This window comes from Nelumbo nucifera, chromosome 3 (assembly GCF_055504915.1).
Source record: "Nelumbo nucifera cultivar China Antique chromosome 3, China Antique-T2T, whole genome shotgun sequence".
Taxonomy (NCBI): domain Eukaryota; kingdom Viridiplantae; phylum Streptophyta; class Magnoliopsida; order Proteales; family Nelumbonaceae; genus Nelumbo; species Nelumbo nucifera.
This window is the reverse complement of record NC_142651.1, coordinates 21105687-21133014: the sequence shown is the minus strand read 5'-3', so window position 1 is coordinate 21133014 and position 27328 is coordinate 21105687. Positions and strand designations below refer to the sequence as shown.

The 27328-nt window shown below is 43.8% G+C and overlaps 3 protein-coding genes across 5 annotated transcripts; 2 read left to right on the top strand and 1 right to left on the bottom strand.

The window, feature by feature from the left end:
* The first annotated feature begins 7588 nt into the window (after window positions 1-7588).
* LOC104603373 (uncharacterized) lies at window positions 7589-8038 on the top strand. Its single transcript, XM_010267394.1, has one exon. It carries the CDS (start codon window positions 7589-7591, stop codon window positions 8036-8038), a length of 450 nt encoding a protein of 149 aa, XP_010265696.1.
* A 3030-nt stretch (window positions 8039-11068) lies between these two features.
* On the bottom strand, window positions 11069-11843 carry LOC104601149 (oleosin G-like). The gene has a single exon (XM_010264384.3). The coding sequence runs from the start codon at window positions 11704-11706 to the stop codon at window positions 11209-11211; it is 498 nt and encodes a 165-aa protein (XP_010262686.1). The 5' UTR covers window positions 11707-11843; the 3' UTR covers window positions 11069-11208.
* Window positions 11844-23710: 11867 nt separating this feature from the next.
* LOC104601141 (P-loop containing nucleoside triphosphate hydrolases superfamily protein) lies at window positions 23711-26461 on the top strand. 3 transcript variants are annotated; one of them, XM_088899684.1, is made up of 8 exons: window positions 23711-24058; window positions 24395-24538; window positions 24636-24710; window positions 24829-25022; window positions 25108-25279; window positions 25394-25511; window positions 25632-25819; window positions 26201-26461. In XM_088899684.1, the coding sequence occupies exons 1-8, from the start codon at window positions 23834-23836 to the stop codon at window positions 26330-26332; spliced, it is 1248 nt and encodes a 415-aa protein (XP_088755810.1). In that variant the 5' UTR covers window positions 23711-23833; the 3' UTR covers window positions 26333-26461. The 3 variants fall into 3 exon arrangements, with proteins under 3 accessions (XP_088755810.1, XP_010262674.1, XP_088755809.1); XM_010264372.3 differs by having other exon boundaries at window positions 25394-25819; XM_088899683.1 differs by lacking the exon at window positions 26201-26461 and adding an exon at window positions 25973-26124 and having other exon boundaries at window positions 25394-25819.
* The last annotated feature ends 867 nt before the right edge of the window (window positions 26462-27328 follow it).

Sequence of the window (27328 nt, the reverse complement as noted above, 5' to 3'; positions counted from 1 at the left end):
CCGTTGTTGAAACCTCCTTTGAATTTTCTGATATAGTTGCAAGTGGACTTTCTCAGTTAAAATCCTCCAATAAGAGACACAATGTCCAAAATACCTTTGTAATTACTACTTAAGCTGATTTTTATGGAAAAATACAATACGAACTTTATGACCAAAAAAAGGGAGTTTAAAGTTGTAGTTTTACACTTGTGCGATTGATATGAATGACAAATGAGGCTTGAGAGTTTGGATAGCTAGTGATTGATATGAAGAAAAAAAATTGGAAAATAAACATTTTGACCAAAAGTAATTTCATTGATATTTTGGACATTTTCATGCCTCTTATTAGAGGATTCTAACAAAGGAGGTCTACTTGCAACTATGTCAAAAAGTTCAAAGAAGGTTGCTGAAATTACCAAACTTCAGGGGAGGTTTCAGCAATTTACCCAATACATTTATTGTGGCGGTAGGGGTGCAATGCCCGAGTTAACACTTTATACTGTTTCAGACTTTGGCATTCAAGCGAGGCCCGTTTTAAATTTTAACAAGAGCCCAATCTGAGCCTGTCCAAGTTGCACCCCAAAACGATAGCAATTTGATGTTTTGATTCAGTTTCAATGCATCTATTCGTTTTGTCAATCCATTAATGACCCATTTAAATAAAAACCAAATAAATGAAACCTAGACATACATGGCAAAATGAAAGATATTGGGTTGCAACAACCCCCTCCACTATGGGGTTAGTGAAAATTATCTCTTGATATCCTCAAATGCAGGGATGCAACTGTTGTGAGGTCAGTGCAAGGACAAATTTTAATACTGAATTCGGATTCCCGCATCAACCTCCCTAGATGGCCCAATGTGTCCACACCCCACCAATTATCTGATCTATAATGGTCCGTGCATTAACGACCTATATTAAAATATTCATTTCAACCCACAAATAAAATGGGTGTGGATTGGGTGGATTAAAGAGGAAACAAGTATCCAAAAATATCTTCATTCGCCCTACTCAAAGGTTGGTAGATAGAGTACTTCGTTCTCCCTTCAACATTAAAAAGAGGAAGACGGTGAAGATGAAAATGATAAGCAAGTGCAAAAACCAAAATATTGGGCTTAATTTGTCTTATATATATATATATATTCCTTATTATTCAAACCCAATAATATATAAACATTCAGACAAAGGGGAATTCAATCAACATAGACAGTGACAGAAATGCAAATTGCGCATTCTTTTGCAAAATCCTCCCTTACTATTTTGACTACAATTTTGATTGCATATTTCGTTCTTGCAATTAGGGGTATGATAATCGGTACAAGCTTTGTACTTTGCATCTTGACCAACGACACCATTTCCTGAAGGAAATACAAAATCTCAAACGTAAGAAGATAGAAAAGCAAGCAGGAAAGGAAAATTCTAAATTCTTGAGAGAGAGAGAGAGAGAGACCTGCACACAGCACAAGAAACACCATAATGCACAGTACCACAACTCTTCCTCTTCCGGCCATTTCTTAGAGACAGTCGATCCCTATATATGCTTTGTTTGTTTGCTTATGTCTTAGAAATTCATGCATTGTCTTCCCTCTTATATATATACAGATATCAATGGGTTGTTTGCTTATGCGGATGTTCTTCTTTTTTCACTAAAAGCAATTTACGACCAAATTAGCATGTCAATCTTCTCAAATTTCTTGTCCAAAAATATAAGATTGCCTAATATTTACTTCCACTTTTGTCAGACTGCAGATTTGTTTCAAGTTATTTGAATATTTTATCTAGTAATGTTATTACATGTATTGCAATTTATTGAAATTACGATAATCATGTATATCGTACCTAGCTAGAAGTGTTTAATTAAGCTAAAATATAGAATCAGGTGAATTTAAGTGAAATATCAGTTCACTTGTTATTAATTTGTCAGGTACCATAGCGAGGACTCAAAATGAAAACATGATGCAAAAGTTACAAAGAATGTTTTTCCAAGATGAGAAAGCCAAGGTAATGGGTTCTTCAATCAAATAAAATTATGGGTTTAAAATTCAAAGAAAACAAAAATAACTTAATTAATGTTGTCTATGTTTAAAAAAAAATGTTGTCATTTGCATTAGCATAAATGCATTGCGGTGCAAATCGGTTAAGTTGTAAATTCTGATTCATTTTTTCTTATACGTAATTCAATGAATATCACTCGCATAACCCAACTGGCTAACGAGATCAGAATAACATACCGCAAGAAGCTGACCAATCTCACTAACATATTACAATAACCAACAGCTATTGGTTATTGAGTCCGAATTGGTCGGAGACAATACAGCAGGTTGGGCAATCTACCACGACTCCACGAGTGAACTCATCAGTGGTCCGTATGCATAAGGTAGGTACCATATGGGTCTCATGTCTGAATTGGGATTTGCTCTTCTAGAGATGGAATCTGCTCTTTAGAGAGCGCATCTCACACCGACCTCATAGATACATTTTATCATGTATTGAGAACATCTTTCATAACTTATGTATTATTATTCATGGGAAATGTTTTCAATACATAGAGGGATGTGCTAGTGAAGTGCGTTTTGTGAGGAACAGATCTCAGTTTGTTACTCACACACATTCCATTGTGTATATAGGAAATATCTTCCATGAATAATAACTTAAAGTTTGGGAAGTATTTCCGATGTGTAAGTGGAACATGTTGTGAGGTTGATGTGAGTAGCAGGCCCAGACCCCCCTTGTGCGAGTGGGACATGCTGTGAGGTTGCCCCCAGCACATGATTTTGTGTCCAGCCCATCTGATTTCATGATTGCAGCCAAGACAAAACCACCTGACCTGATCATGGTCCCCTTCCACTATGAAATCTTTTTAACCGTTCATTTGTGCTAACTTTCATCCTTGTGTTACAACCATCAATTCTACCCTTATAATTTTTTTGGTTTCCACAAACCAGATGAAAAAATAGGAATATTCATCCAAGATCCATGTTTTCCGTTTGTTTTGGGTGAAAGAGTGAAATAGGTGTATACTCCACTGACAAACGAAAAATCTAAGACGTGAATGAAAAAAAAAAAAAACTATCGAGAGCGTGAGAGCTGGTCTCCTGATTCCTAACCGAGCATCACACCCCTGAAATGGTCAAAATTCGGACCATTGAAGTCTACGTCTACAGCAAAGGTAGGACCTCCGGTCGTCACCTTCATCTCCGTTTTACAACATTTAAACCTTTTTTTTTATTTTCTTTGCTTGGAATCCCATTCTCTTTCTTTCTCCAGTTCAGCTTCAAATCCCCAATGTTAAGGAGTCAAATCATTGATCTCTTCATCTCTGGCGAAGGTAGGACCTCCGATCATCATCTTCCTTTGATCATCATCTTCATCTCCGTTTCACAACATTTAAACTTTTTTTTTTGTTTGTATTCTCTTTGCCTAGAACCCCATTTCCTTTCTATCACCATCTTCTTCATCTCCGGCGAAGGTAACATTGTAAATGTATTTTGTTTGCCTCATTGATCTTTCTTTTGTTTTTTTTGTTTTTTTTTTTTCCTCAAAACCTCATTTTTCTTCCCATGTGTTTCGGTCCCCTAACAGCCAAGGAATCCGAAGTTGTCTCCTTTGTCTTCAAAGTTATCTTCTTCCCATGTCTTCTTCATCTGCTAACCCCCCGTTATTGTCATTGTAGATCTAAACCCCTGTAGAATAATGGGTCTGAGCAAACAAACACAGGATACCAAAAATGAAAAAATAAATTCTCCCTTCTAATCTCATCCCATTGTTTTTCAGCAACCAAATGAACCACTAGAGAGTTTCCTGACCCAGGAGGACTAGAAAAACTGAGTCTTAATTATTTGGCCTTCTCCGTCCCTAAACACCCCACAATGTTGGAAGAAATGCACTGCCAAGAATGCATGTGAGACAAAGTTACCAGCTGGTGAGAAACTGTCGACAAAGGTATTAGTATTACGATCATGAAACCATCAGCTTATGCTGATTCAGCCTCTTCCAATGGTAAGAAGCTGTCGACAAAGTTACCAGTTAAAGTTTAGGCTGATGAGTGATGTTTATCCATCAGCTAAACTACCGTCGGGATAGGTCCGACGGCGGGTATGGCTTCATAATACATCAAGACAAAGTGGGCTAGGACCTACAGCTATGACTGCAGGCGCTGGTCTTTCGGTAGTTCATGCCGTTATATATGACTGCTGGGATAGCTTTCATTATAGGTGTAGGAAGAATCAAGGTTGAACTCTCGGCTCTTCATCAGTAAAAGGAACCACAAGTTATGACGATATGATCTAGCTAGGTCAACTGAGACAACAATACTCTATCAATGATTAAGTTACAGTTTCAAATCAAGCGAAGAATTGATTAATTAATGGTTATGATCACTGTCTTGATGGCTCAATTGCTCAATTGCTAGGATGGCTGAAAGCGTTGTAAAGTTGGTATGAGATGTGGTTTGTGAGGAACAAATCTGTTTCTGTTGTGTATAAGCCATTTTTTTAATCAAAGCCAAACCATATTAAGTTAAAACCGAAATAATCAAATAAAAAATTTCAGTTATCTTCTCAGTTAACTAAATTTTTAAATCTAAAAAACAAAATTGAAACCAAATTAACCCAAAAGCTGAAATGATCAAACCAAGAAAACTGAAACCAAAATTTTAGTTAAAGAAGCTAGTGTTCACATACATCTGCATAGGATTTGCACACAAGAGAGGGACATCATATACAACTCAAAAGCTTAAGCTATTGGGTTGTGAGCCACTCTCCTTGCATATAAGCTTATTGTACCTCTCATGCCTTTCCAATGTGGGATTCTCTTCAACTATTCATACATGACTCTCAACATATTTTATGTTTACAAGATAGATTTTATAATCATTAATTGAGATAATTTTGATTAAAAACACTTAGATTATATTATCAAAAATGAAGTTCCAAATTATTACTATCATAGGCAATTATAAATATCAAATATAATCAGGCCTAATTGGTCCAGACCCTTATCCTAATTAATAGGTTCGATTCTGTCTATTTTATGAAACCGACTAATTCAGTTCAGGACTGGTCCAGGCCTGATCCAGTTGTAAGTATATTGTGTGTAGCCAAAGGCAAAACTTCAAATATAGTTTTTCCAACAAAAGTCGCTACCATATAGTCATCTAACAACCTTATAGGATATCTTGGGTATGCAAAATATTTTCCTATTTTCCAGGTTATTCTCTGAAACTATAGCGTATTAATTGAACTTAATTTTAAACAGAATTTAGCGTATTAATATGAAGTTAGTATCATAATCTTGTAAAACCACGGATGGTACACGATCTTGATTTCTAGCAATGCATTCTCCACCCCTTGGAAAGAAATTTGGTACAAACATCTGTTAGATTGGACTTTTTTTGACTAAAATATTTTTATTTATTAATTTGGTCCTCTATTTTAAGTTCTTCTATTCCCTCTCATTAAGGTTTATATTTATTAATTATTAATTCTCATTCCCTCCAGTTAAATCCTATTTTTAAAATATATTTATAATATCAACCAAAAAATAAATATAATAAATAGGAAGTCAGCAGAAATGAAATATAAGCTTTAAAACTACTCATACAAGATACTCTGATTACTTAATTCTAATATAACTATATTAATATAAGTTTATGTCATAATTAATCTTGTGAAACTGTGGATGGTACACAAGATATTGATTCGTATCAATGCCTCCTCCTCCACCCCTTGGAAGAGAGAAATTTGGTTGAAAGATCTGTCACTCTGTTAGGTTGGACTGTCTAAGAGACAAAAAACCAAATAAGAGAATACGTACCACAAGTCTTGAGTTTGTGTCAAATGGGTGAACGACTCGCCGCCAATACATAAATATAAAGCGTTTCTGACTTGAGGGAAACACAGAGACACAAGTTGCTTTATTCTGAGACAAATTTTGGTAAACGAACTAGAATTCCACAACCATTAATTTTAGGGTATCTGGGCTTTTGAAGCTTATCAGAGTTAGTTGACCTAAACTTTGAAAATGCTACTGTGGAAGGCTACCTTCCAAATTCCATCAACCCAGAGAGAGAGAGACAATAGCTTTCATTGACATTTTGGAGCTGTCGGCTCCTGGCCCAATTCTCTCAATTACCCTGCTGGACAGGGTTGGCTTTTTGGCTTTAAGCACCCAATGAGTTGGGCCAAACTCGCATGAACCATACCCAGAAAAGCCGGCACAGCCAATGTTGATAAGAACCAAAAAACCAACATTAGTAGAAAACAAGAAAACAAAAAAAAAGAGATTTTGAAAAAAGTGGTTGACGCACCACCCTGCCGCTATCATCATGGACCAATACATATCCCCAACCATATGGGGTTGGATTTTTTTTGGTAAAATATTGGGGTTTATTATATCAATATTTTCACTCTTCTATTTTTGTTTAATGCTATATCCATTTTTAAATTGCTCAACTCATCACGCCCTAACATGCGTGTCTCATGGTTTCCAAATGCAATTAATGCTAATTGTCAGGGCTGTCAAGGGGTTTGGGTCCGGGTGAGAAATAGGGTAAAATCGGAACTGATCCAATAAGAAATATCAAATAACCAGAATCGAATCAGACCTTATAGGATCTATAATTTCAAACTCAGTAATCAATTAGTTTTCGAGACAATTGGTTTTAATTCGATAGACCCTAATGAATCAATCAGGTCTGAATCGATTCGGGACTGGATAAAACCAATTAGCACAATAAATTAGGAATCGAAACAAATCCATCAGTACATAAGGTCAGAGTCAGACCCGACCCATTGACATCACTGCCTAATACAACCTTCCTCCTTTATCCGGGGTTAAAAACCGGCGGTATAAGATTAGCTGACGCTGGTGCAATTGACAATTGCCACCCATAGAGGATAAACACCCACTGGCTAAAATAGATCACACATCACAGTCGTCCGATCAGATCAGCATTTTGAGTGAACCCATTTTTGAGCTGGGATATGGACTTGTATGATGTGTTACGATGAGCAGGTGACATGTGTTCATATAAAGCAGAGTGATTAGCTAATCAAATAATAAATACGTTTTTGGGGGAAGACGAAAGGAGAAGGAAGTGGTGGACCCTCTTCTTAAGTGAGTTGTGGTGGGCGGTGGGCTCCCACTAAAAAAAGCAAGCACCCAAGTTGAGTTGCAAATCAGGTTAAAAATTATTAATAAATTAATGATAATGATAATAATAAATAAATACCCACGTTGGTCTTGGCGTGTCGACCTCCAAAGTCCATCACATTTCACACCCTTTGCGTTGACATACCATTTTTCAACTCTCCCTCGTTGAACATGTGTAGGTGGTCCCTGGGGATTCATCTTAAACACCCAATCAGAATTATACTTGAAAACGAGTACCAATCCTGACCATCCAGTTGAGTTACTGGTTCATGGATTTGACCGTAGATGGATGGATGATGGATGATCTTCTGTGGTCCCACCAGGGACCACCGCCTTTGTCCGTTTACAGTCCAACCAGAGCGAGTTTCACTTGGCTCTTTGGTCCTCTATAAATAGACAAATAAATGTTCGGCTTTCCAAACAAAACAATCGAATTGCCATTGAGACAGGAAAGCCATGGCCGGAGAAGGCGAAGCAGCCCAAGCTCCAAGAAACCGCTTGCTCGTCTCTGTATCGGCCCTCATAGCTCTCTGCGCCAAGCAGATCAGCAGGGTTTCGAGGAAGTTTAGAACGGAGATTAGCAGTCCAAGAACACCGCCCAAGTCGCCGTTAGCAACGCCGAAGCAGCTTCTCACGACTCTCAGCAACAAGGCGATCACGTTCCGCCACAAGAAGAGAATCAGTGAAGAATCCGAAACCGGCGGTGGAGAGAAGGACGAAGGATTCGGAGACGGTGGGCTGTGGCAGAAGACGATCTTGATGGGGGAGAAGTGTCAACCGCCGGATTTCTCGGGTGTCATCTATTACGATAGCAACGGGAAGCTGATTAACGAAATTCCGCTGAGATCTCCGCGTGCAAGTCCTTTGCCGAGCTTTGCTTTTCCCGCGACCAAGGATGCTTACTGAGTCCTTAGTTCTTTCATGTACAAAAGGCTTTGGGGCACTGGCAGGAGGGGAAGACTTTTCGATTCGAACATATATGGCTTTTAATTTTTGTTGAATTTTCTTTAGTTCATTTAGTATACAGCGTTTATGTTTTGAGCTATCAGCTTGATTGTGTTTTCGCTGCGGTTTTGGCTTTTCCGTTACAGCTGCTTTAGTTAAATACTTATGACACTCACACTTGCACCTCATGACAACTAGACAGTTCGCTACTTTCAGGTAGCTCGTCACTTATAGGCAGTTTGCCATCATGTAGCACTTACAGGCAGTTTGCCACCATGTAGCACTTACAGGCAGCTCGCCACCATACAGCACTTACAGGCAGTTCACCACTAGGCAGCTCGCCACTAGGCAGCTCGCCACCATGCAGCCTAGCACCTCACATACAGTTCACTTCCAAGTCAGACCGACCACCGCATGACAACCCTGAGGAGCTCACCACCGTACCTCGCATTTTATGGGATTGTGACTTGTAACGGATATATTAGCTCACCCACTCCCCGATTTAGGCGGAAATGGGCAACCTCACCAGTTGGTGGCATTACCCCCACCTAACACGAAAACAGGTCCCATCATAGCGGGAATCCAAGAACTACTCCACCAAAGCCACGAGGACTCCAGTATATAAAAGCCTCACCCCCCAGGGGCGAGGAAGGGAGGAAAAATAAGAAGAAATGGGGGAAAAATGAAGGGTGATCTCTGCTCTCTAGCTCTCTCATTCTCTAATATCATTTTCAGCTCATTATTAACTGTTGATTTAGCCATCGAAGTGTCCTCGCCGGGTAAGCCACCCCGGGTTCTCTGATTCAGTTATTGCAGGCAACTAGTTCCCGCCGTCTACAAAGATGAGTAGATAATCTCCTACAGGGAGCAGTCGGGTTGCACTACACTAGAGAGCTCCACATCGACCTCTGAGTCATCGGCCACTTGGGAGCAGACAGGATGACGAGGTACTTAGCCAAAAAAAAAATGATACGTGACCAGAAACAATTACATATCATTTTTTTCTGGTCACATGGGAGCAGACGGTTAATTAATGTAACCATTTCTGGTCACGTATCATTTTTTCTGACGAAGTATCTCGTCATCCCGTCTGCTCCCAAGTGGCCGATGTGGAGTTCCCTAATGTAGTGCAACCAGACTGCTCCCTGTAGGAGATGATCTGCTCATCTTTGTAGACGGCGGGAACTAGTTGCCTGCAAGAATTGAATTAGAGAACCCGGAGTGGCTTACCCGACGGGGACACTCCAATGGCTAAGTCAGCACTTAATAATGAGTTGAAAATGATATTAGAGAATGAGAGAGCTAGAGAGTAGAGATCACCCTTCATTTTTCCCCCATTTCTTCTTCTTTTTCCTCCCTTCTTCGCCCCTGGGGGGTGAGGTCTTTATATACTGGAGTCCTCGCGGCTTTGGTGGAGCAATTCCTAGATTCCCACTATGATGGGACTTGTTTTTGTGTTAGGTGGGGATAATACCACCAATTGGTGAGGTTGCCCATTTCCGCCTAAATCAGGGAGTGGGTGAGGTAATATAGCCGTTACAAGTCACAATTCCGTAAAATACAGGATACGGTGGTGAGTACCTCAGGGTTGTTATGCGGTGGTCAATCTGACTTGAAAGCGAGCTGTTTGTGAGGTGCCAAGCTGCATGATAGCGAACTGCCTATAAGTGCTGCATAGTGGCGAGCTGACTAGTTGTCATGGGGTGCCAATTGTGATAATGTCATTTGAGGGCCAAATCCGCCCTCATCTGTTTCGTTATTTTCTTTTGTTTATTGGCTCTTAGTTGTTTGGCTTACCTTGTTCTTTAGAAAGAATGTGAAAGCTAGTATATAGCGAGGAGGCTATTACTAGACCGGTTTGTTGTATATAATTCAAGGGTTGAGGTCCACTTTTGAATGGGTCCAGACTCCAGAAGATCGACTTGTATTTGTATATAATTCAGTGATCTGGAATTCCCTGTTGAACGAGTCCACTAGCTTAGACAGTGCTTACACCAACAAAAATCTGAATGACAAGATGCTAATATTCCATTAACTTATTATTTCAAATTTTCAATCTTGATTTGATGATTTTAGATATCAATGTTTTGAAAGCTAGATCAGACCGACCGGTTGAACCAAATTCAATCAAAAGTGATAACAGGTAACCCTTTCTAGTTGTAAACATGAACCGCTTTTTAGATATCCAAAAAAAAAAAAAAACATGATCTGCTTTTTTTTAATTTATGATCATGTACTAACGTGACGTGACAACTAAACATGTTAAATTGGTCGACCCATGAACCAGAGGCCTTCCCCCGGTCCAGCTAATTAAATTAGAGCTACGGGTCCACTCTGTTGATGAATAATTTTATATTAAATCAATCACTGCTATAAACTGTGTATATACAAATTTCAATTAATTTTCCAAAAACACTGAACAAGTACAATGGCCGATCGACCTGGTCCACACAGGAAACAAATAAATTCTGTATCAGACCCAGAAATGGGAGATGGTGTGTTGTTGGACTTGCTTGCCTCGTTATGATTTGTTTTTTCTCTTATTAACAGGCACAGACGCAGTCATGAAAAATATATATAATATCCATGTACACATATAAACCCACGTAGTGACTAACATTCTTAGATGGTTCAACAAATTCGATTATTGAAATAATCGTGGAACAATAAGATGATTCCTCCTTAATCTAATACTAAGACTAGCTAATCGGTGATTTCTTCCATTGGTGGAGATATAAATAATTTATTAATGTTGGATAGCTGAGCCTATAATACACGTACGTACGAGAGTTCTTCCTTAACCTACTCATTCAATCCCCTTTACTCGTTCATCACAAGTTCACAACCATACTCTATAGATCGATCCATCAAAAAATTTTTTCTCTAAGATCAGTCTCGCTCATGAGCTTATCCACTTAATTCCGCCTCCCCCTTCCAAAGAGGGATTAAAAAGAAGAAATAAAAACCTCAGGAAACGAAGAAGTCCAAAGATGTAAAAAAATAATACATATAAGAAAAAGGAAAGAGTTTTGATGCAACAACAAAAAACAACAGAACCACCAAAAGCAAAGAAACAAAACCCGATCACGATCACCCTGTATCCTCATCGGAGGGTCTGGTCAATCGAGGACTCAAGCCCCAGGAGCGGCATCTCTAACCTTACTCTGCAAGTACCCACCATACTCCCTGGCGTAATCCTTCATGTGGTTGGCCGTGTCGGCGATCCTACTTCGCGCATAGTCGACGCGGTCGGAGCCCGGCGGGTGCCACCCACGGAAGTACTTGTACAACCAGGACGCCCCGGCCAAGACGGCGACACCAAACCCACACATAGACAAAAGCCCTGCGATGGACACGAACAGTATCGTCCCTGCCGGGACCCATATGGGGCTTGATATTACAATCAACGGCGTGAAGAAGATCAGACCCAACACGGTTGCCGTCAGCGTTAGCCCCGTCAGGAGAAGCAAGATTCCCCCTGAAATTACCAACGTTAGGAACCCGACTAGTTGGGTTGAATTGGGTGCATGGTCTTGGAGTCTCCTCAGAAACGTTTCACAACCGCTGCTAGTTCTTAACACATTTCTCTGGCCTTGGCCTTGGCCTGGGCCGGTTTGGCGATCTGCCATTGTTGTCTTCCCAGCTAACCTTCAATAATCTGTTCCACCTGTAAACAGCTCTTACCAAACAGGCAGACAGAGAAAGAGAGACAGATAAAGAGAGAAAAGTAGAGAGAGAGAGAGAGAGAGAGAGTGGAGTATGGGAATGTGTTTGTGCCGATTCTTTTGAAGGTGGAGGGATTTGAGAAGTGTGATGACAGATGTGAGGAAGTTCGCTTTGAGTGGCATGCAAAGCTACACATGGTAGTTGTTCAGAAGTAGTCCCAGATTAGCTTTTGGGGATGACTGTTTCTTCTTGTAGACGGATTCGGGTCCTTGTGAATTATCCAGTGTGGCGCCACGTTCAGCCATGGTCTATGATTAAGCTTTTGATACGCCCAACTGAACGTAGTTACGCCTCTCATCATCTTTGATTGGCCTCGACCATCAGATGGCCCACCAAATCATCCAACAGTTGAGCAAGAAATTAAGAACCAGACCAGCCAAATTAAGACAAACGGCAGATTCACAAGAGGATCGGACCTTCCGATCTATTCGTTCAAAAGTTCCAGCAGTAGGCCCGACTTTAATGACGCTCTGTAATACTGCAATCCACGCTACGTGCCCACTTGGGTACGCTTCCGTTCAGTGGTTTCTGTCTTTGCGAGGTGGGCTTCACATGGATATCGTTATGACGTTATGTTGGTGAAGAATCCGGAAGAAGCTTATATGTAACAATGGCAACGGGGCGAATTCGGGGCGTTGATATTTCCGTCCCTAACCTAATTATACACAGAAATATATACACATATATGTCAAATTTCAGTATGGATTAATTGCCCAACTCAGGCCCAAACCCAACCCAACCGGAGTGCATCAAATGTCACTTTGGACGGGCCTGAATTGGATAGATTAAAATTGACCTCTAAATTGGACCTTTGGGCCAAGTCTTAAGATTGAGTCTGGGTCGAATCAAAACCTGGCCCAGCCCACTCAACTTACACCCGTATCGGTGAAAACATTAAACACATAATCAATGATTCATTGTATAACACCTGTCTTGCAAATGTGCCTTCAGCCTACCTCTTTAATGCCTTAACCAAATATGTCAAATACGTATCTAACAATGATTGTGTGATTATTCACTTTGAAATAATAACACCCAACATCATCCATCCATAAGGTGTGTATTCTTCACAACCACTTTAATTTCTCACTTTCTTTGCATGATTAATGACTAATGGAACATTGTTATTGTTTAAACAGCTTCTAACACAACCATCAACTGCTCCTAGTCTATACATAAAATTGAGAAAGTAGGGTGTTCATGAAAAACAAAAAAGAAAATCCAATCCGAAATTAATAATCCGAACCGAAAAAAATGGCTAACCAAATCAAATGGTTTGGTTTCAATTTAGCTTTTTCTTAAAGATTCGGTTTTTGGTCCGACTTCATCAATCTTGGAAAAAACCTACAGCTAACCAAACTGACCAGGGCTGGCCGAGCCCCTATGTCTCGAAAATCCTCACAATACTCATCTAAACCTCATCTATATTTTGGGCCTCCATCCATGTTTACTAGTTTTTTGTCCCCAAAGAAAATCCTGCTCCATATGAAAATTGATATGTTTTTATAATAATTGTTAGTTGTTTGATTTATTCGATTGCATTTAGATAAATATTGTTGAAATGTTATATTTTTGTGTATTGGTGATAAAATATTAGTTGGTTGTTTTCTTTAATTTAGGGAAATATGCGATTTTTTTTTTTGTTTGCATGAAACTTACAATAAAACAGAAAAAACAACCAACTGAACCGATTAATTGATTTACCCATTAATTCTATTCAGTTTCGGTTGAATGTGAAAAATATATAAGAACTTTAGAGAAAGGATGCAATGAGAAGACAATGTGAAAAGGTGTAGATTTAAAATTAAAAGGTCTCTCGCTGGTCATAGCTAGTGGTGGCAATTGGGAGGATTGGTTTGGGTTGAGTTTCAACTCAATCCATTTAATCCGCCAACCCGTTAATGACTCAATTATGTAAAATTAAATGGGTTGGTTTCAAATCAAACCTGCTTTAATCCAATCCAATCCGTCCAAACTCATTAATCTTATATTACACAAGTGATGAAGGTTTAAATCACATTACATGTATTGATGGTGCACAATTCGGTCGGTCCTATTTGCCAGTGACCTCACCTCTGACGAAATTGGAGGTGCCTGAAACAAAGAAGAAAATGGGGACTACAGGGGAGGAACCCGGTTGGAACACTCCGAAGCTCAAGTTAGTGCTCTTTAGAAGGCAAGGGAAATGAGGAACTTTAAGACCAGAAAGCACAAGAATCACATACCTCCTTCTTTGGGAGATGGGGGCCTTTTATAATCGCCATGTACACTCACTCCCATACCTCTGCCAGATCGGGCATCATCACCTCCGCCGGATCGAGTGTCATCATTTCTGTCGGAGGCCAGTTCGGGTGTCATAGCCTCTGCCAGTTGCCAGTTTGGGTGTCATAGCCTTTGCCAGTTGCCAGTTCGGGTGTCATAACCGCCACTATCCTTGTCAGGGTCGTCTCTGCTACGTCTGAAATGGCGGTGGAAGGTGGCTGTTGGAGGACGCTGTCATGTGTCGGACCTCTAATCAATCAGGCGCGCCGCCTCCTTGTACGGGCTTCCTGGGCGTCAGGTACGGTTGTTCAGTCAGGCGACTTGGAGCCGAAGTGGTGTGCGAGGTGAAGTGTGGCCCAAACTGCCCCGGGGTGGGTCAACTCGGGTTTTTGCCCTTTGCGCTCCTTGTAAGGCTCAAAACCTCCAAGGGAGAGCTCGGGTTCTTCCTTGGGGAGCTCGGGTTGCTGGTTCCTTTCTTGGGGGAGCTCAGAACTCCCTTTCTCGGAGCTCGGGTTGTGCGACCGCCGTTGTGCCGAGCTGGCGTTTCTGCCAGGTCACTCTCGGTTGCTTCCACATGTCGCGTGGCCAAGGGGTCGGGCCAAATCTTCCTCCATCAATTGTCCCCTACTCCCCGTGCTCGGGGTCCTAACCCGGCGTGGGGAGTTCACGGGATGACGGGTGGATTTGCCTTGCGACGCATTGGCCTTGGTTTGGAGCTTCTTCGGTCTCACTTGCTTGTGTTTTTGGCCCAATTAGGGTCGGCTTGGTTCGACCAGGGGCCAATCCCGGGTTGCATGCAGTTCATGCGCAGGCGCCAAACGATTTTAAATTTTCAAACGTCGAAAGCGCGCGCTAAACTGACTTCTTCTCGGGGGGCGCGCAACTAGTTTTATGGGGAGCCGTCGGATGGTTTTGATCTTGGTCGTTGATGCGTGAGTACAATGGCTATAAATAGTGGGGGGGCCCCTGATCACTTTCCTTCGCCATTCTTCAGCATTCGTTTCTTGAGCTCCCAACAGCCTTAGTGAGTCCGAGGCGGGGCCTGAAGTAGAGCTCGAGGAAGAGCTCGAGTTCGAGCTCGTAGGCCGAGTCACCTCGGGTAGTTTGGCATCCACCTCCCGTCGAGGTCGGGTGCCAGACAAGTTTGAACCTTCCACTATGACGCCCGAGAGGCTTTGGTCCCTTATCGCCCAGTACAACTTGCCCGGGGAGTATACTTATATTTTACCCTCGGGCAACTTTCCTTGGGAGCACGGTCCGGATGAGATCGTGATATTCCAGGAGCAGCTTGTTGTCGGGCTGCGCCTTCCCTTCCATCCCCTTATCGTCGAGGTCATGAACCACTTCGGCGTCACTATAGGTCAGCTTCACCCAAACTCTATCCGTAACCTTGTCGAGACCATCTCCCTTTGCTGTGAACATTGCCTTCCTTTGGACCTGGAAATTTTTTCCACTATTCTCATGCTTAAGAAACAAGCGGGTCCCCTGCCCGGGCGTAGGAGGGCATACTACTTGTCACCTCGTCCGAGCTTCAAGCTCTTACATGATCTCCCAAATAAGGTCCCGGCATGGAAGCGGGACTACTTCGTGGTTCGAAGTGCTACGGGGTGGCCGTTTCCTACTGAGTGGGGGTTGGCTATTCCTGACCTTGGTGTCGCATTAGATGAAGATACGGTGAAGGGCCTCCAGGACTGGGCCCGGCTTGGACTTAAATGCGAAGTCTACCTGACGGAGGACAAGCTTATTCAGGCCGGTCTGAGTTTGGGTAGGTTTCTTGCTCAGACGATACTTTTGCTTTTGTTTTTATTCTCGTCTTTTGACATCGAGCTCCTTTTTGCAGGTGTTATGGAGGCAGAGAAGATCCGAGCTGTGAGTCTGTTCAATGGCATGAAAAGGAGGAAACGAGCTGCTAAGTGGGTCCGCGCCGATCCTTCCCGGGTTGCGAAGCCCGAGGCACCGAGAATGGAGCCTCCTGGGGAGCCCGAGGTGCCCCATCCAGTTCAGGAAGCGGCAGGGGTCCCCTATGCCAACACTGCTTATACTCGAGCTATGCCTTCAGGCTCGGGAAGTCATGATGAGGTTGAGAATGTGCTGACGCCGAGCTACATGCTCCGAAAAAGCAAGAAGGCCATTTGTTACGAGGAGGTCGCGGCGTGCACCGATCTTCCTACAAATCTCATAGGCGCTCGGGCTGCCTCTCACGCCATGGTGGTAAGTCGAAGTAGTGTTTGTCCCCCCTGATTTTTTTTTTTTACCGAGCTGATTTGTCCCCGTTCTGGCAAGTGAACTCCTCTATCCACGCTTTGGCAATCCAGGCGGAGAGGGGCTTGAAGCGAGCACAAGCTGCCGAAGCGGCTTCCCGTGCTGCGCGAGCTGAGCTATCGAGGTCTCGGAGGGACAAAGAGGCCATAGGAATGGTGGTGAGACACATGGCGGACCTGAAGTTGGACCTGGAGCATCAGGTCGAGTGCCTTCAGGATGATATCAAGGAGAAGACTCAGATCTTCTCTCAGGCCGTTGAGGAGGCGAAGGTGAAAGCCGTCGAGGATTACATCGCTTCGCCGCGCTTTGACGATATGATGGTGGGCTCCTACAGGAGGGGTTTCAAGTTGAGCCGATGGAGGATAAGGAACGCGTACCCCGAGCTCGACATTAGTGCCATAACCACTTCGCGCATCACTCCGGAAATGGCTGCTGCAGCTGATGATGATGCGGATTCCGAAGATGAAGCGGAACCTTCGGGTACTGTCGAAGTCCCTTCTGAAGGCGAGGAAGATGTACCTCCGGGCTTGTGAGCTTGTTTGTGTTTTTGTTTTTTGGATGAAGTGTAAACAAGTTTATTTTGCAATGAATAGTTCCCCTTTTTTGGCAAAGTGTTGGGCAGTTATTTTCTTTTTTTTTTTTCGTCGAGCTGACTATGTTGCCGAACTGCTAGACTTAGGCCCCGAGGTGAGCTAACGTAGTAAGGCTATGTGCCCGATCTGTTCTCCGCCCTGGTTAGTTAACAAGGCTGAATTGGGCCCTGGGCTATGCACCTCGGGATCCATTAATGTGTAGATTGCCTTCGTTGATGAGGTGTCGAGGTCCTCTTTAGCTCGGTATTCTAGCCCTTACGGTGCCGAAGTCTTTGTTAGCTCGGCATTCTGGTCCTTAGGCTCAGGTAGTGGATCATGGCCTACTTAGTTTGATCATTTATAGGTAAAATCGTCTTAAGTTGACGATGTTCCATGCTCGGGGTATTTGTTTTCCCTCCAGGGTCTCGAGCTCGTATGCTCCCCCAAGTACTCTCTTTACTCGGTAGGGTCCTTCCCAGTTCGGCCCGAGTTTGCCAACGACGGGCTTAGGTACCATGACCTTGTGGAGAACCAGGCGCCGAAGCGGAAGTTTCATTTCTTAACTTTGGCGTTGTAGTACCGAGCTACCCTTTGCTGGTACGCCGCGGTCCTAATGTACGCGAGGTCCCTCACCTCGTCAAGTAGGTCGAGGTTGGTACGTAGCTCATCGTTATTAGTATTGTTGTTGTATGCTTCCAACCGAAGTGAGGGGATTTCGATTTCGGTTGGGATGATTGCCTCCGTGCCATAGGTGAGGTTGAAGGGGGTCTCTCCGGTGGCGGTCTTCTCTATAGTTCGGTATGCCCATAGGATGATGGGCAGCTCGTCTGCCCATAACCCCTTAGCTCGGTCTAGCCTGGCTTTTAGTTTGCGGAGGATAGCTCTATTCGTGACTTCTGCATGACCGTTTGCTTGTGGGTGCGCAACCGGCGTGAAGTTTTGCTGGATCCCCATGTCTTGGCACCACTCTTGGAATTTGATGTCCTCGAACTGCTTGCCATTGTCGGAAATCAGCACCCGAGGTAGCCCGAAGCGGCATACTATGTTCTTCCAGAAGAAGTTCTGGACGTTTCGAGCTGTGATGGTTACGAGAGTTTCGAGCTGTAATCTGGCGGGGTTTTCTGCCGAGACAGAGATGGGAACAGTTTCCTCTGTTGGTGCAGCTCGCTCCTCATTCCGTTTAGCCTCTGAATCTCTTTCACTTTTCGGGGTGGTTTCATATCTAGGATGGCTTTTATCTTGTTCGGGTTGGCCTCAATACCGCGCCGGTTGATGATGTACCCCAGGAACTTACCCGAGGTGACACCGAAGACACACTTGTTTGGGTTTAGTTTCATGCTAAATTGACGCAGAATTTGAAAGACAGAATGCAAGTCTTGTATTAATTCATGCGAAAACTGTGTCTTGACGATCATGTCGTCTACATAACATTCTATCTTTGTGCCAATTAAGGGTTGAAACAGCTTATTCACAAGCCTTTGAAAGGTTGCCCTAGCATTTTTCAGTCCAAAGGGCATAACCTTGTAGCAGTACAGGCCGAACTTGGTTACGAAGGCGGTTTTTTCCTCGTCGGCTAAGTCCATTCTGATTTGGTTGTAGCCTGAGTAGGCATCTAGGAAGCTTAGCAACTCGTGTCCCGAGGTCGCATCCACTAGGCGGTCAATCCTGGGGAGGGGGAAGCAGTCCTTTGGGCAAGTTTGGTTCAAGTTGATGTAGTCGACGCACATGCGCCACTTGCTGTTTGCCTTTTTTACCAAAACGGGGTTGGCTACCTAGCTCGGGTAATGAACTTCCCTAATGAAGTCTGCTGCGAGGAGCTTCTCAACCTCCTCATCGACCACCCTCCAGCGTTCTAGGGCTAAGTTTTGTTTCTTCTGCCAAATGGGCCTAACTATAGGGTCAGTATTCATCTTGTGAGTTATGAGCTTAGGGTCTATGCTGGGCATTTTTGTCACGGACCAAGCAAAAACATCTAAGTTATTGAGTAAGAAGCATACCAGTTCGGACCGCAAGGGTTCTTCCAGGGATGCTCCGACCTGAAGTAATCTGGCGGGGTCTTCTGCCGAGACAGAGATGGGAACAGTTTCCTCTGTTGGTTCAGCTCGTTCCTCGTTTTGTTCCGCAGGTCGCTCCAGTTCGAGGTCGCCAGTTACCTTGGCTTTTCCCTTGAGGGCAGCGACGTAGCACTTATGGGACTCGAGCTGGTCATCCCGCACTACCCCGATGCCGAAGTCCGTTGGGAACTTCATCGCCAAATAGTAAGTGGACACCACGGCCTTTAAAGCATGGATAATTGGCCGACCTACTATGGCATTATAGGGGGAGGGGGTGGAAACCACTAAGAAGTCGTGCCTGAGTCTTACCGTGCTAGGCCACGTGCCGACTTCCACAGGTACCGTGACCTTTCCCAGGGGTCTGACCTCCTCTCCGCTGAAACCAACCAGCGGGGTGTTCGCGGGCTTCAAATCACTCTCTTGGAACTAGAGTTTGTCGAAGGCCGCTTTAAAAAGGATGTCTGCTGAACTGCCGGAGTCAACGAGTACGTGCCGGACTTCGAAGTCGTTGATCTTCACCTTTATGACATGTGCATCGTCGTGGGGGTAGTGGACCTCGTGTGCATCGTCTTCGGTGAAGAATATGGGGTCTTCCGTCCTACGCCACTTTGGGGGTTTTGTTCTTCTCTGGTGGCCTCCCGGGTTGATGCCCAAGCTGCTGCCAAGGTGCATCCTGCTACGATCGATCCTCCAACGATCACGTGGATTGTTCCCCGAACTGGTCTTTCCTCTAGGGACTGCTTCTGCGGTTCAGTTGGCTGGCTATTGGATTCGAGAGCATCTCTGTTGTGCTCCCCCTGCCGACTTGTCTTATTACTATTATTATTATTATGCTGTACAAAATTTCTCAAGTACTCGCGACAGATAAGTTCTATCTCGTCGCGGAGATTATTACAATGTTCGGTGCTATAACCGTTGTCTCTATGGAAACTGTAGTACAAGTTTTTATTCCTCTCGTTCGGGTTTCCCGTCAGATGAAGTGGCCACTTCACATACGGGGCATCTTTGATCATCATTAAGATCTCGGCCCGCTTCGCATTTAAGGGCGTGTAGTCCGTCCGACCTGCTAAGGGAGCTTGGAACGGATGGCTTGGCTTTGTCCCCTAAGGTGAGTCTTTCTTTCTCCTGTCATCTGGGTTGGAGGGCTCGCCTTCCCTCATCCTTTTTTCGATCCCGCTTTCAGTCCTTTGGTTGATCTCTTCCTCTATTCTTATAAATTTGTCCGTGAGCTTGAGGAATTCAGCCACGGTCGCGGGCTGGTTAACTACCATGTGCCACCGGAACTCCTTGTGTGTCACACCCCTCTTGGCTACCGCGAGCTGTACCGCGGGGTCTAGGCGCAGTATCTGCAAGCACGCGTCATTGAACCGTTTGACATAGCCCCGGATGGACTCTCCTTCCCTCTGTACTATTCCGAGGAGGCTCTCCTCGGTTCAGGGGCACCACTTGCTAGTAACGAAGTGCGCGGTGAAGACTTGCACGAACTAGGTCCAGCTTCTTATCAACCCGGGGGCCAGGTTCCTGTACCAGGTGCGGGCCACTCCCCTGAAGGTTGTAGTGAACGCCACACATGCAGGATTCATTGGCCCTGGCCAGGTGCATTTGGGACTAGAAAGCATCAACGTGGTCATTGGGGTCAAAGGACCCATCATACTTGTCTAGGGGAGGGAGTTTGAAATCTTTGGGCATGGGAACCGCAAAGAGTTCCAATGACAAGGGGGAAGGGAGTAAAAGAGCAGGGGCAACTTTCACCTCATCCGAGCTTGTTTCTTCTTTTCCTCGGAGCTCGAGCAGGACGCGGGTGGTAGTTCGGCGACCTCGCCGGCATCTTCGCTGCTTCTTAGAAGGCCTGGTATTGGCGTTGCTTGCCTCGGTGTTGTCGAGCTCGATGGGTTCGGACTACTAGTAGTTCCCGGGCAAGACGCCGAATTGGTTCTCTGCGAGTGGGAGCTCGAACTTGGAGTGCCGAGGTGCTGACTTGGTCAGCAAGGAAGTACCTGATCCGTCGGTGAGCTGCGAGGCAAGGGTAATCGATCTTTCCCTCCTGCCCGGGGATGAGGCCTGGCTCCTGGAGGGGTGTTGGAGTTGGGAAGCTTCCCCCCGGTGAAGGCGCCCCCCTTGAGGGGAGGACTTGACCGGCTTGGCAGCAGGGTGCCGAGGTGGGAGATGCGGTTGATTCAGAGGCAGTTGGGGGAACTGCTGCTGGTAGTGACACTGAGAAATGTGGTGTAGTACTTGCTGCTGATGAAGCTGATGCTGCTGGAACTGCTGCATCTGGGCTTGCATTGCCCGCATGCACTGCATCAAGTCATCAAGTTGGTTCTGGCCAGTCGCTAGAGGGACAGCGGCCGATTCGGCGAAGGTTGTCTCGATAGGGAGGGGAAGGGGAACATTCACAGGTGCCGCCATGCTTGGTGCATTGGGGCTAGGGATTCCGTCCGTCGAGAGGGGGACGGTGAATTGTCCGATACATACAGTGGCGGGCTGAGGGTGTTCCCCTACAACATTCAAGTCGGCGTTGTGCCTGTTGCTGCTGGATGAAGCCATGGAAGCTAAGGTTTCTTTGAGAGAGAGAGAAAGAGAGAGAGAGAGAGAGAAAGTTAAAGGTTAGGGGAGGCTTTTTGAAGTCTTCCCACAAACGGCGCCAAATGATGGTGCACAATCCGATCGGTCCTAGCTGCCGGTGACCTCGCCTCTGACGAAACTGGAGGTGCTTGAAACAAGGAGGAAAATGGGGACTTCTGGGGAGGAACCCGGTTGGAACACTCCAAAGCTCAAGTTAGTGCTCTTCAGAAGGCAAGGAAAATGAGGAACTTTAAGACCAGAAAGCGCAAGAATCACATACCTCCTTCTTTGGGAGATGGGGGCCTTTTATAATCGCCCTGTACACTCACTCCCATACCTCTGCCAGATCAGGCATCATCACCTCCGCCGGATCGAGTGTCATCATTTCTGTCGGATGCCAGTTCGGGTGTCATAGCCTCTGCCAGTCGCTAGTTCGGGTGTCATAACTGTCACTGTCCTTGTTAGGGCCGTCTCTGCTACGTCTGAGATGGCGGTGGCAGGTGGCCGTTGGAGGGCGGTTGTCATGTGTCGGACCTCTAATCAGTCAGGCACGTCGCCTCCATGTATGGGCTTCCTGGGCGTCAGGTACGGTTGTTCAGTCAGGCAACTTAGAGCCGAAGTGGTGTGCGAGGTGAAGTGTGGCCCGAACTGCCCTGGGGTGGGTCAGCTCGGGTTTATGCCCTTTGCGCTCCTTGTAAGGCTCAGGACCTCCAAGGGAGAGATCGAGTTCTTCCTTGAGGAGCTCGGGTCGTTGGTTCCTTTCTTGGGGGAGCTCGGGACTCCCTTTCTCGGAGCTCGGGTTGTGGGCCCGCTGCCGTGCCGAGCTGGCGCTTCTGCCAGGTCACTCTCGGTTGCTTCCACGTGTCGCGTGGCCAAGGGGTTGGGCCAAATCTTCCTCCATCATGCATTATTTTTACACAAGCAGCAAAGCCATTTAACTATGTTTAGGCTTTGGATTTGACAAACCACTTAGGTTCAAACCGATCAGACCAACTTGAACTATCTAATTGGATTGTCTTTGAACTAATCACATCAAGAGTGATTGAACCGTTTAGATCTAGACTAGGTCCCGGCTGAACCGATTTGGACCACACCAGATCAGGCCGGTTCAGCTCGATCGTGTCAGACCCCGCTGGATCGGTTCACTTCGGCCGGACCGGACCGAGCCGGATTCGTGTCGGGCCCAGGTCAGGGGCTCCAAAGGATCTAGGTCATCTAGCATTGTTGACCCGTGTCGGATTCGATTTGGGTTGTATGGATACACGCCGAACCAATGATCCGAACCGGGCAAAGCAAGTGGGGTGGTTTAGGATCTGGACTTCACCCGATTCGACCTACTTTGGATTTGGGTCGAACCGGATCAGCTTGTGTCGGGTCAGGCCGAGCTGTGTGAATAATGGTTGGATCGGACGATCCAAACTAGGCAAAGCAAGCGATATTGTGCCATCCCATTTGAGGTCTATTTCAAATTCGAGTTGACCCCAATCGATATATGTTGGATCGGGTGCATTGAACTGATCCGGACTTGGGTGAAATTGATTTGGATTTATGTTAGGTAAAGTGTGTTGATTCAAGACAAAACTAAATTTAGTCAACAATTAATAGAAAATTAATGCATTATTTATAAATTATTTAATTTAAACGAAGAAAATAAAAAAAGGCTAGGAAATTAATACTTATGTTTGTAATGGTTAACCCAACGGTTATCCAAATGGGTTGGGTTGGGTGATGGGTTGATCACACAACCCGCCAAGTAAATGGGCGGGTTAGATTCTGGGTGAGTTAGGCGGGTTCAGCGGGTTGGGTGAAAAATTGCCACCCCTAGCTAATCCAAACTCTTTAGATTTTAATAGACAATTTTCCTTTGGCCTAATCCTACATATGTACAATGGACTTATGGTGTAGGGCGTTGCTTCGTTAGGTTCTTGCTTCCTGATCTTATTAAGAAAATGAAAAAGGTTTACACCTGATTGGCTAACACGTTCACTATTCCAATTGATTGATCAGAAATTTTTCAGATATCATATTTTTTCCATATCGTAGGCGAACCTATTTATTATTCTCTCGAATTTTTCATATTGATAATATTGCGTTATTCCATCAATCTAAATGGTTAAACCGCCGAGACATTGACCGGAACTGGAGGGAAAAGCGGTTTAACCTCAGCGCCGGGTTTTAATACGGGTAATGCTTGTGCTACGGACCTACGGTCTAGGACTAGGAGCTCTGCTTTCATGGCTCGTAGCAATGGAACTTCTCTAGTTACCAACGCGCACGGTTAAAAACACCGGCGAAATTGTGAACGGAACCGCGAAATGGCATCTGTTGCTTCTCCAATTCTCCTCTCATCGTCGCTGATTCAACGAAACCCTAATTGTAGTTCCCTTGTCCAGACTCATGTGAGATTCCACAGAAATGCTCGAACCTTAATAATGGCGGCTAAGCCGGAGGAGGATCCTTCTCAGAGATCCACTAAATTGGTCACTTTCTTAGGTAAAGGAGGTTCTGGCAAGACTGCCTCTTCTGTTCTTGCCGCTCAGGTACTTCTCCTCATCTTCATTGGAAATTTAAAGCTGGTCAACTAGGGCGTCTTTGAGCTTCGTATTCTTGATAATTCGATCTGGTTCACTTACTTTTGCTTGAATTGTGAGAGTTATATTTATATTCAAGATTTTATCAAGCTACATTTTGAGCTCTCTTTATTTGATTTTCTTGAATGCAGCACTTTAGTTGTTTGATCAGTTTCAATGTTGGGAATCTCTACTACTTTTTAACCAATTCCTTAGCTGCAGTGATGACTTTCTGTTGGATAATCTGGGATGGATTTTCCTTTCTAGGAAAGTGGATAATAATTGTTTCCTTCTTCTGATGTTCAGTACTACGCGAACGCTGGGCTCAAGACATGTTTGGTAATACATTCTCAGGACCCTACTGCAGAACATCTTTTGGGCTGTAAGATTGGAACTTCTCCTACTACTTGCAATAACAACCTTTCAGCCATTAGATTAGAAACCACTAAAGTAAGTTTTGTTCTTATCTTCGTTTGTCTTCTATCTGATACTGCCATTATTTTTCAAATGGTGGATTGAATAGGGAATAATTTTCAAATAACTGCAGATGCTTCTTGAACCTCTTAACCGTCTGAAGCAAGCAGATGCACGTCTTAATTTAACCCAGGGGGTTCTCGAAGGGGTAGGTATGTAATAATTCCCTTCTGCTATTAGGCATCATGCCTTATAAAGAGCTACCTAAGGCTGACTTTTTTCTGATAGAGTATTGTCCTTAACGCATCTAGTTTATGATGTGCTAGATTGTGGGTGAAGAGCTTGGAGTTCTACCTGGAATGGATTCCATTTTTTCAGCTTTGGCAGTTGACAAATTGGTTGAATTCCTCAGGACTGCATCTCCAAGAAAGCAACCAGAAGAAAAATTTGACATAATTATATATGATGGCATCAGCACTGAGGAGATGCTACGGATGATAGGTGCGACTGACAGAGCAAGGTTAGGGAATTTCTTCTACCAACACTCCTTTCTAATCTTCCTTAGGGATCTCCATCTGGACTCAGGTATATATGCCTTTGAACAGGTGGTATTTGAAATACCTGAGGAACATTGCTGAGAACACCGATGTTGGGAGATTAATAACACCTTCAATCTTGAGACTAGCAGAGGAAGCCATGAAGTTAAGTGGTGGTAGGATGCGTTTTGATGGGAGAATGAGTGCAGAGATATGGGAGGATTTTGAATTGATTCTAGAGGTCCGGCTTGGTTGTATATCTCTTACTTATTTCTAAAGGAACAATGTCAGTTTGTTGGTTTTTAAAGGAAACTATCTTCTCAAAAAGCCTCTTTCTTGGTGATGTGGACTGCAGAGAGCATCTGTTTCATTTACCGAACCATCAAAGTTTGGCTGCTTCCTCACAATGAACCCAAGTTGTCCACTATCAGTCAATGCTGCATTACATTATTGGGGTTGTGCAATCCAAGCTGGTGCACAGATTTCTGGAGCATTTTGTTTCACTCCTTCACAATCTTCTGCAGGATTAGTGGACATGCTTGAGAAGAACTTCTCACCCATGCCTTTTGCATTCATGCCTTTTCTTTCTATAGGTTCTGTAGATTGGGATGAGGTGCTCAAAGTTCTGAACGAAGATGCAAAGAATCTCCTTTCTGTGGCATCAGGCAGCAGCATCAGCAGTGGCAATTGGTTTCAACCATCAGTTAAATTTGATCCAACAAAAAAGTCAGTGACACTTTTCATGCCAGGTTTTGATAAATCGGAAATTAAGTTGTTCCAGGTATTTCCAGTGGCTCTGTCAATGCTTCATTACAGCTGTTCATTCATGATATTGTTTGAAAAATCTGTTTTCTTAAGTGAAAATTGCTCAATACATTTGTAAATTGTCCATTCATGCTTCATTACAGCTGTTCATTCATGATAGTTGTTCCAGGTATTCAGCATTTAAGTGAAAATTGCTCAATACATTGTTTTGAATTTTGTAACATCCATCCTGCTATTGAATCTGAAAGTTCCGAAAGGACCAATCCATTACTGGTAATGATGCCATTCTGGCTATATTACATGCATTTAGGCTGTCAGCAGCTCCTTGTCTGATGATGGTTGGAAGTTGGAACTGATGCTTATTTATTGTTAACTGTGTGATCTGTGATCGTTGCAGTATAGGGGAGGATCTGAATTGTTGGTTGAAGCAGGGGACCAAAGGCGTGTCATTCGTTTGCCTTCTAAAATTCAAGGGAAGGTGGGAGGTGCTAAGTTTACAGACAGAAATCTTGTAGTTACTATGAAATAGTTGTGTGGACCCTATTGAATTCTTGTTTCTTACAAAAGAAGATAATAAGAAAAGAGCACACAGATGACAGGTTGCTATTAAGGCCCCGTTTGCTTTACGGTAAATTATTTACCCATGCTCTTTTATTTCCCATGTCAATAAGGCAATAACCATTTTAACCATAAAAATCCATTATTAAAAGGGGCATTTCTGTCCCATTCAAGTATTGGCAATTTTCCCCTAAGTGGGAAAGTTATTTACTCACCTAGGAGATGGGTATCCCTTGCCCAGGTAAGTGATACCCAGGAAAATAAACTTTCCCTACTCCCCACATAAATCTGAAAAAAAAAAGCATGAGATTCTTGGTCAATGGGAATCAAACTTTCCCCCCTCTCAAAATCCAGAAAAAGAACACCCCCTAAGAGTTCATCTTGTTTTGTTTAAAATTTTACCTCTATTCGGCATTTGGAAACTCATTTACCCGTATCAACGTAAGTAGAAAATATTTGGCCATGCCAGGGTTTCAAGAAAATGTATGAATTTCTGAAGTTTCATCACCCTTCCAGTTCCAGTGATGAATGCATTTTGTTTAATTATTTATTTATTATTTTTTTTATCCATGTGATGAATGCATTTTAGGTGAACTAATGCAGCTTATGTTAAGAAAAACTAGAGAAGTGATATGATTTTATTGCATTTGGCTTTTAATGTATTCCATATGTGATTTGAAATAACAGTGGAATAAGTTGGAATTGAGCCAAATGGTTATCCATAGCTCTCAGTATTCCTACTAATGCATCCAAGCATCTTGCTATTTGTTTCTAGGTAGATATCAAGTTTGTTCGCTTCGCATTGACCTTACGCAGGGGCAGTGAACTACACAATCTTTGAAACAATTTCAAAAATACTTACAAGCATTCTTTATCACTAATCAGATAACTTTTAAAAGTTTGGATGATTACAAGTATAACTAAATGAGATTAGTGTGTAATATGTAATACCTAAAAAAATATTCAT

Bases quoted from the DNA above. Each gene is read 5' to 3' on its own strand.
- LOC104601141 (XM_010264372.3), top strand. From the start codon at position 23,834: ATGGCATCTGTTGCTTCTCCAATTCTCCTCTCATCGTCGCTGATTCAA. The intron at 24,059-24,394 runs GTACTTCTCCTC...TCTGATGTTCAG, and splicing joins CTTCTGTTCTTGCCGCTCAG to TACTACGCGAACGCTGGGCT. The intron at 24,711-24,828 runs GTAGGTATGTAA...ATGATGTGCTAG, and splicing joins CCCAGGGGGTTCTCGAAGGG to ATTGTGGGTGAAGAGCTTGG.
- LOC104601149 (XM_010264384.3), bottom strand. From the start codon at position 11,706: ATGGCAGATCGCCAAACCGGCCCAGGCCAAGGCCAAGGCCAGAGAAAT.
- LOC104603373 (XM_010267394.1), top strand. From the start codon at position 7,589: ATGGCCGGAGAAGGCGAAGCAGCCCAAGCTCCAAGAAACCGCTTGCTC.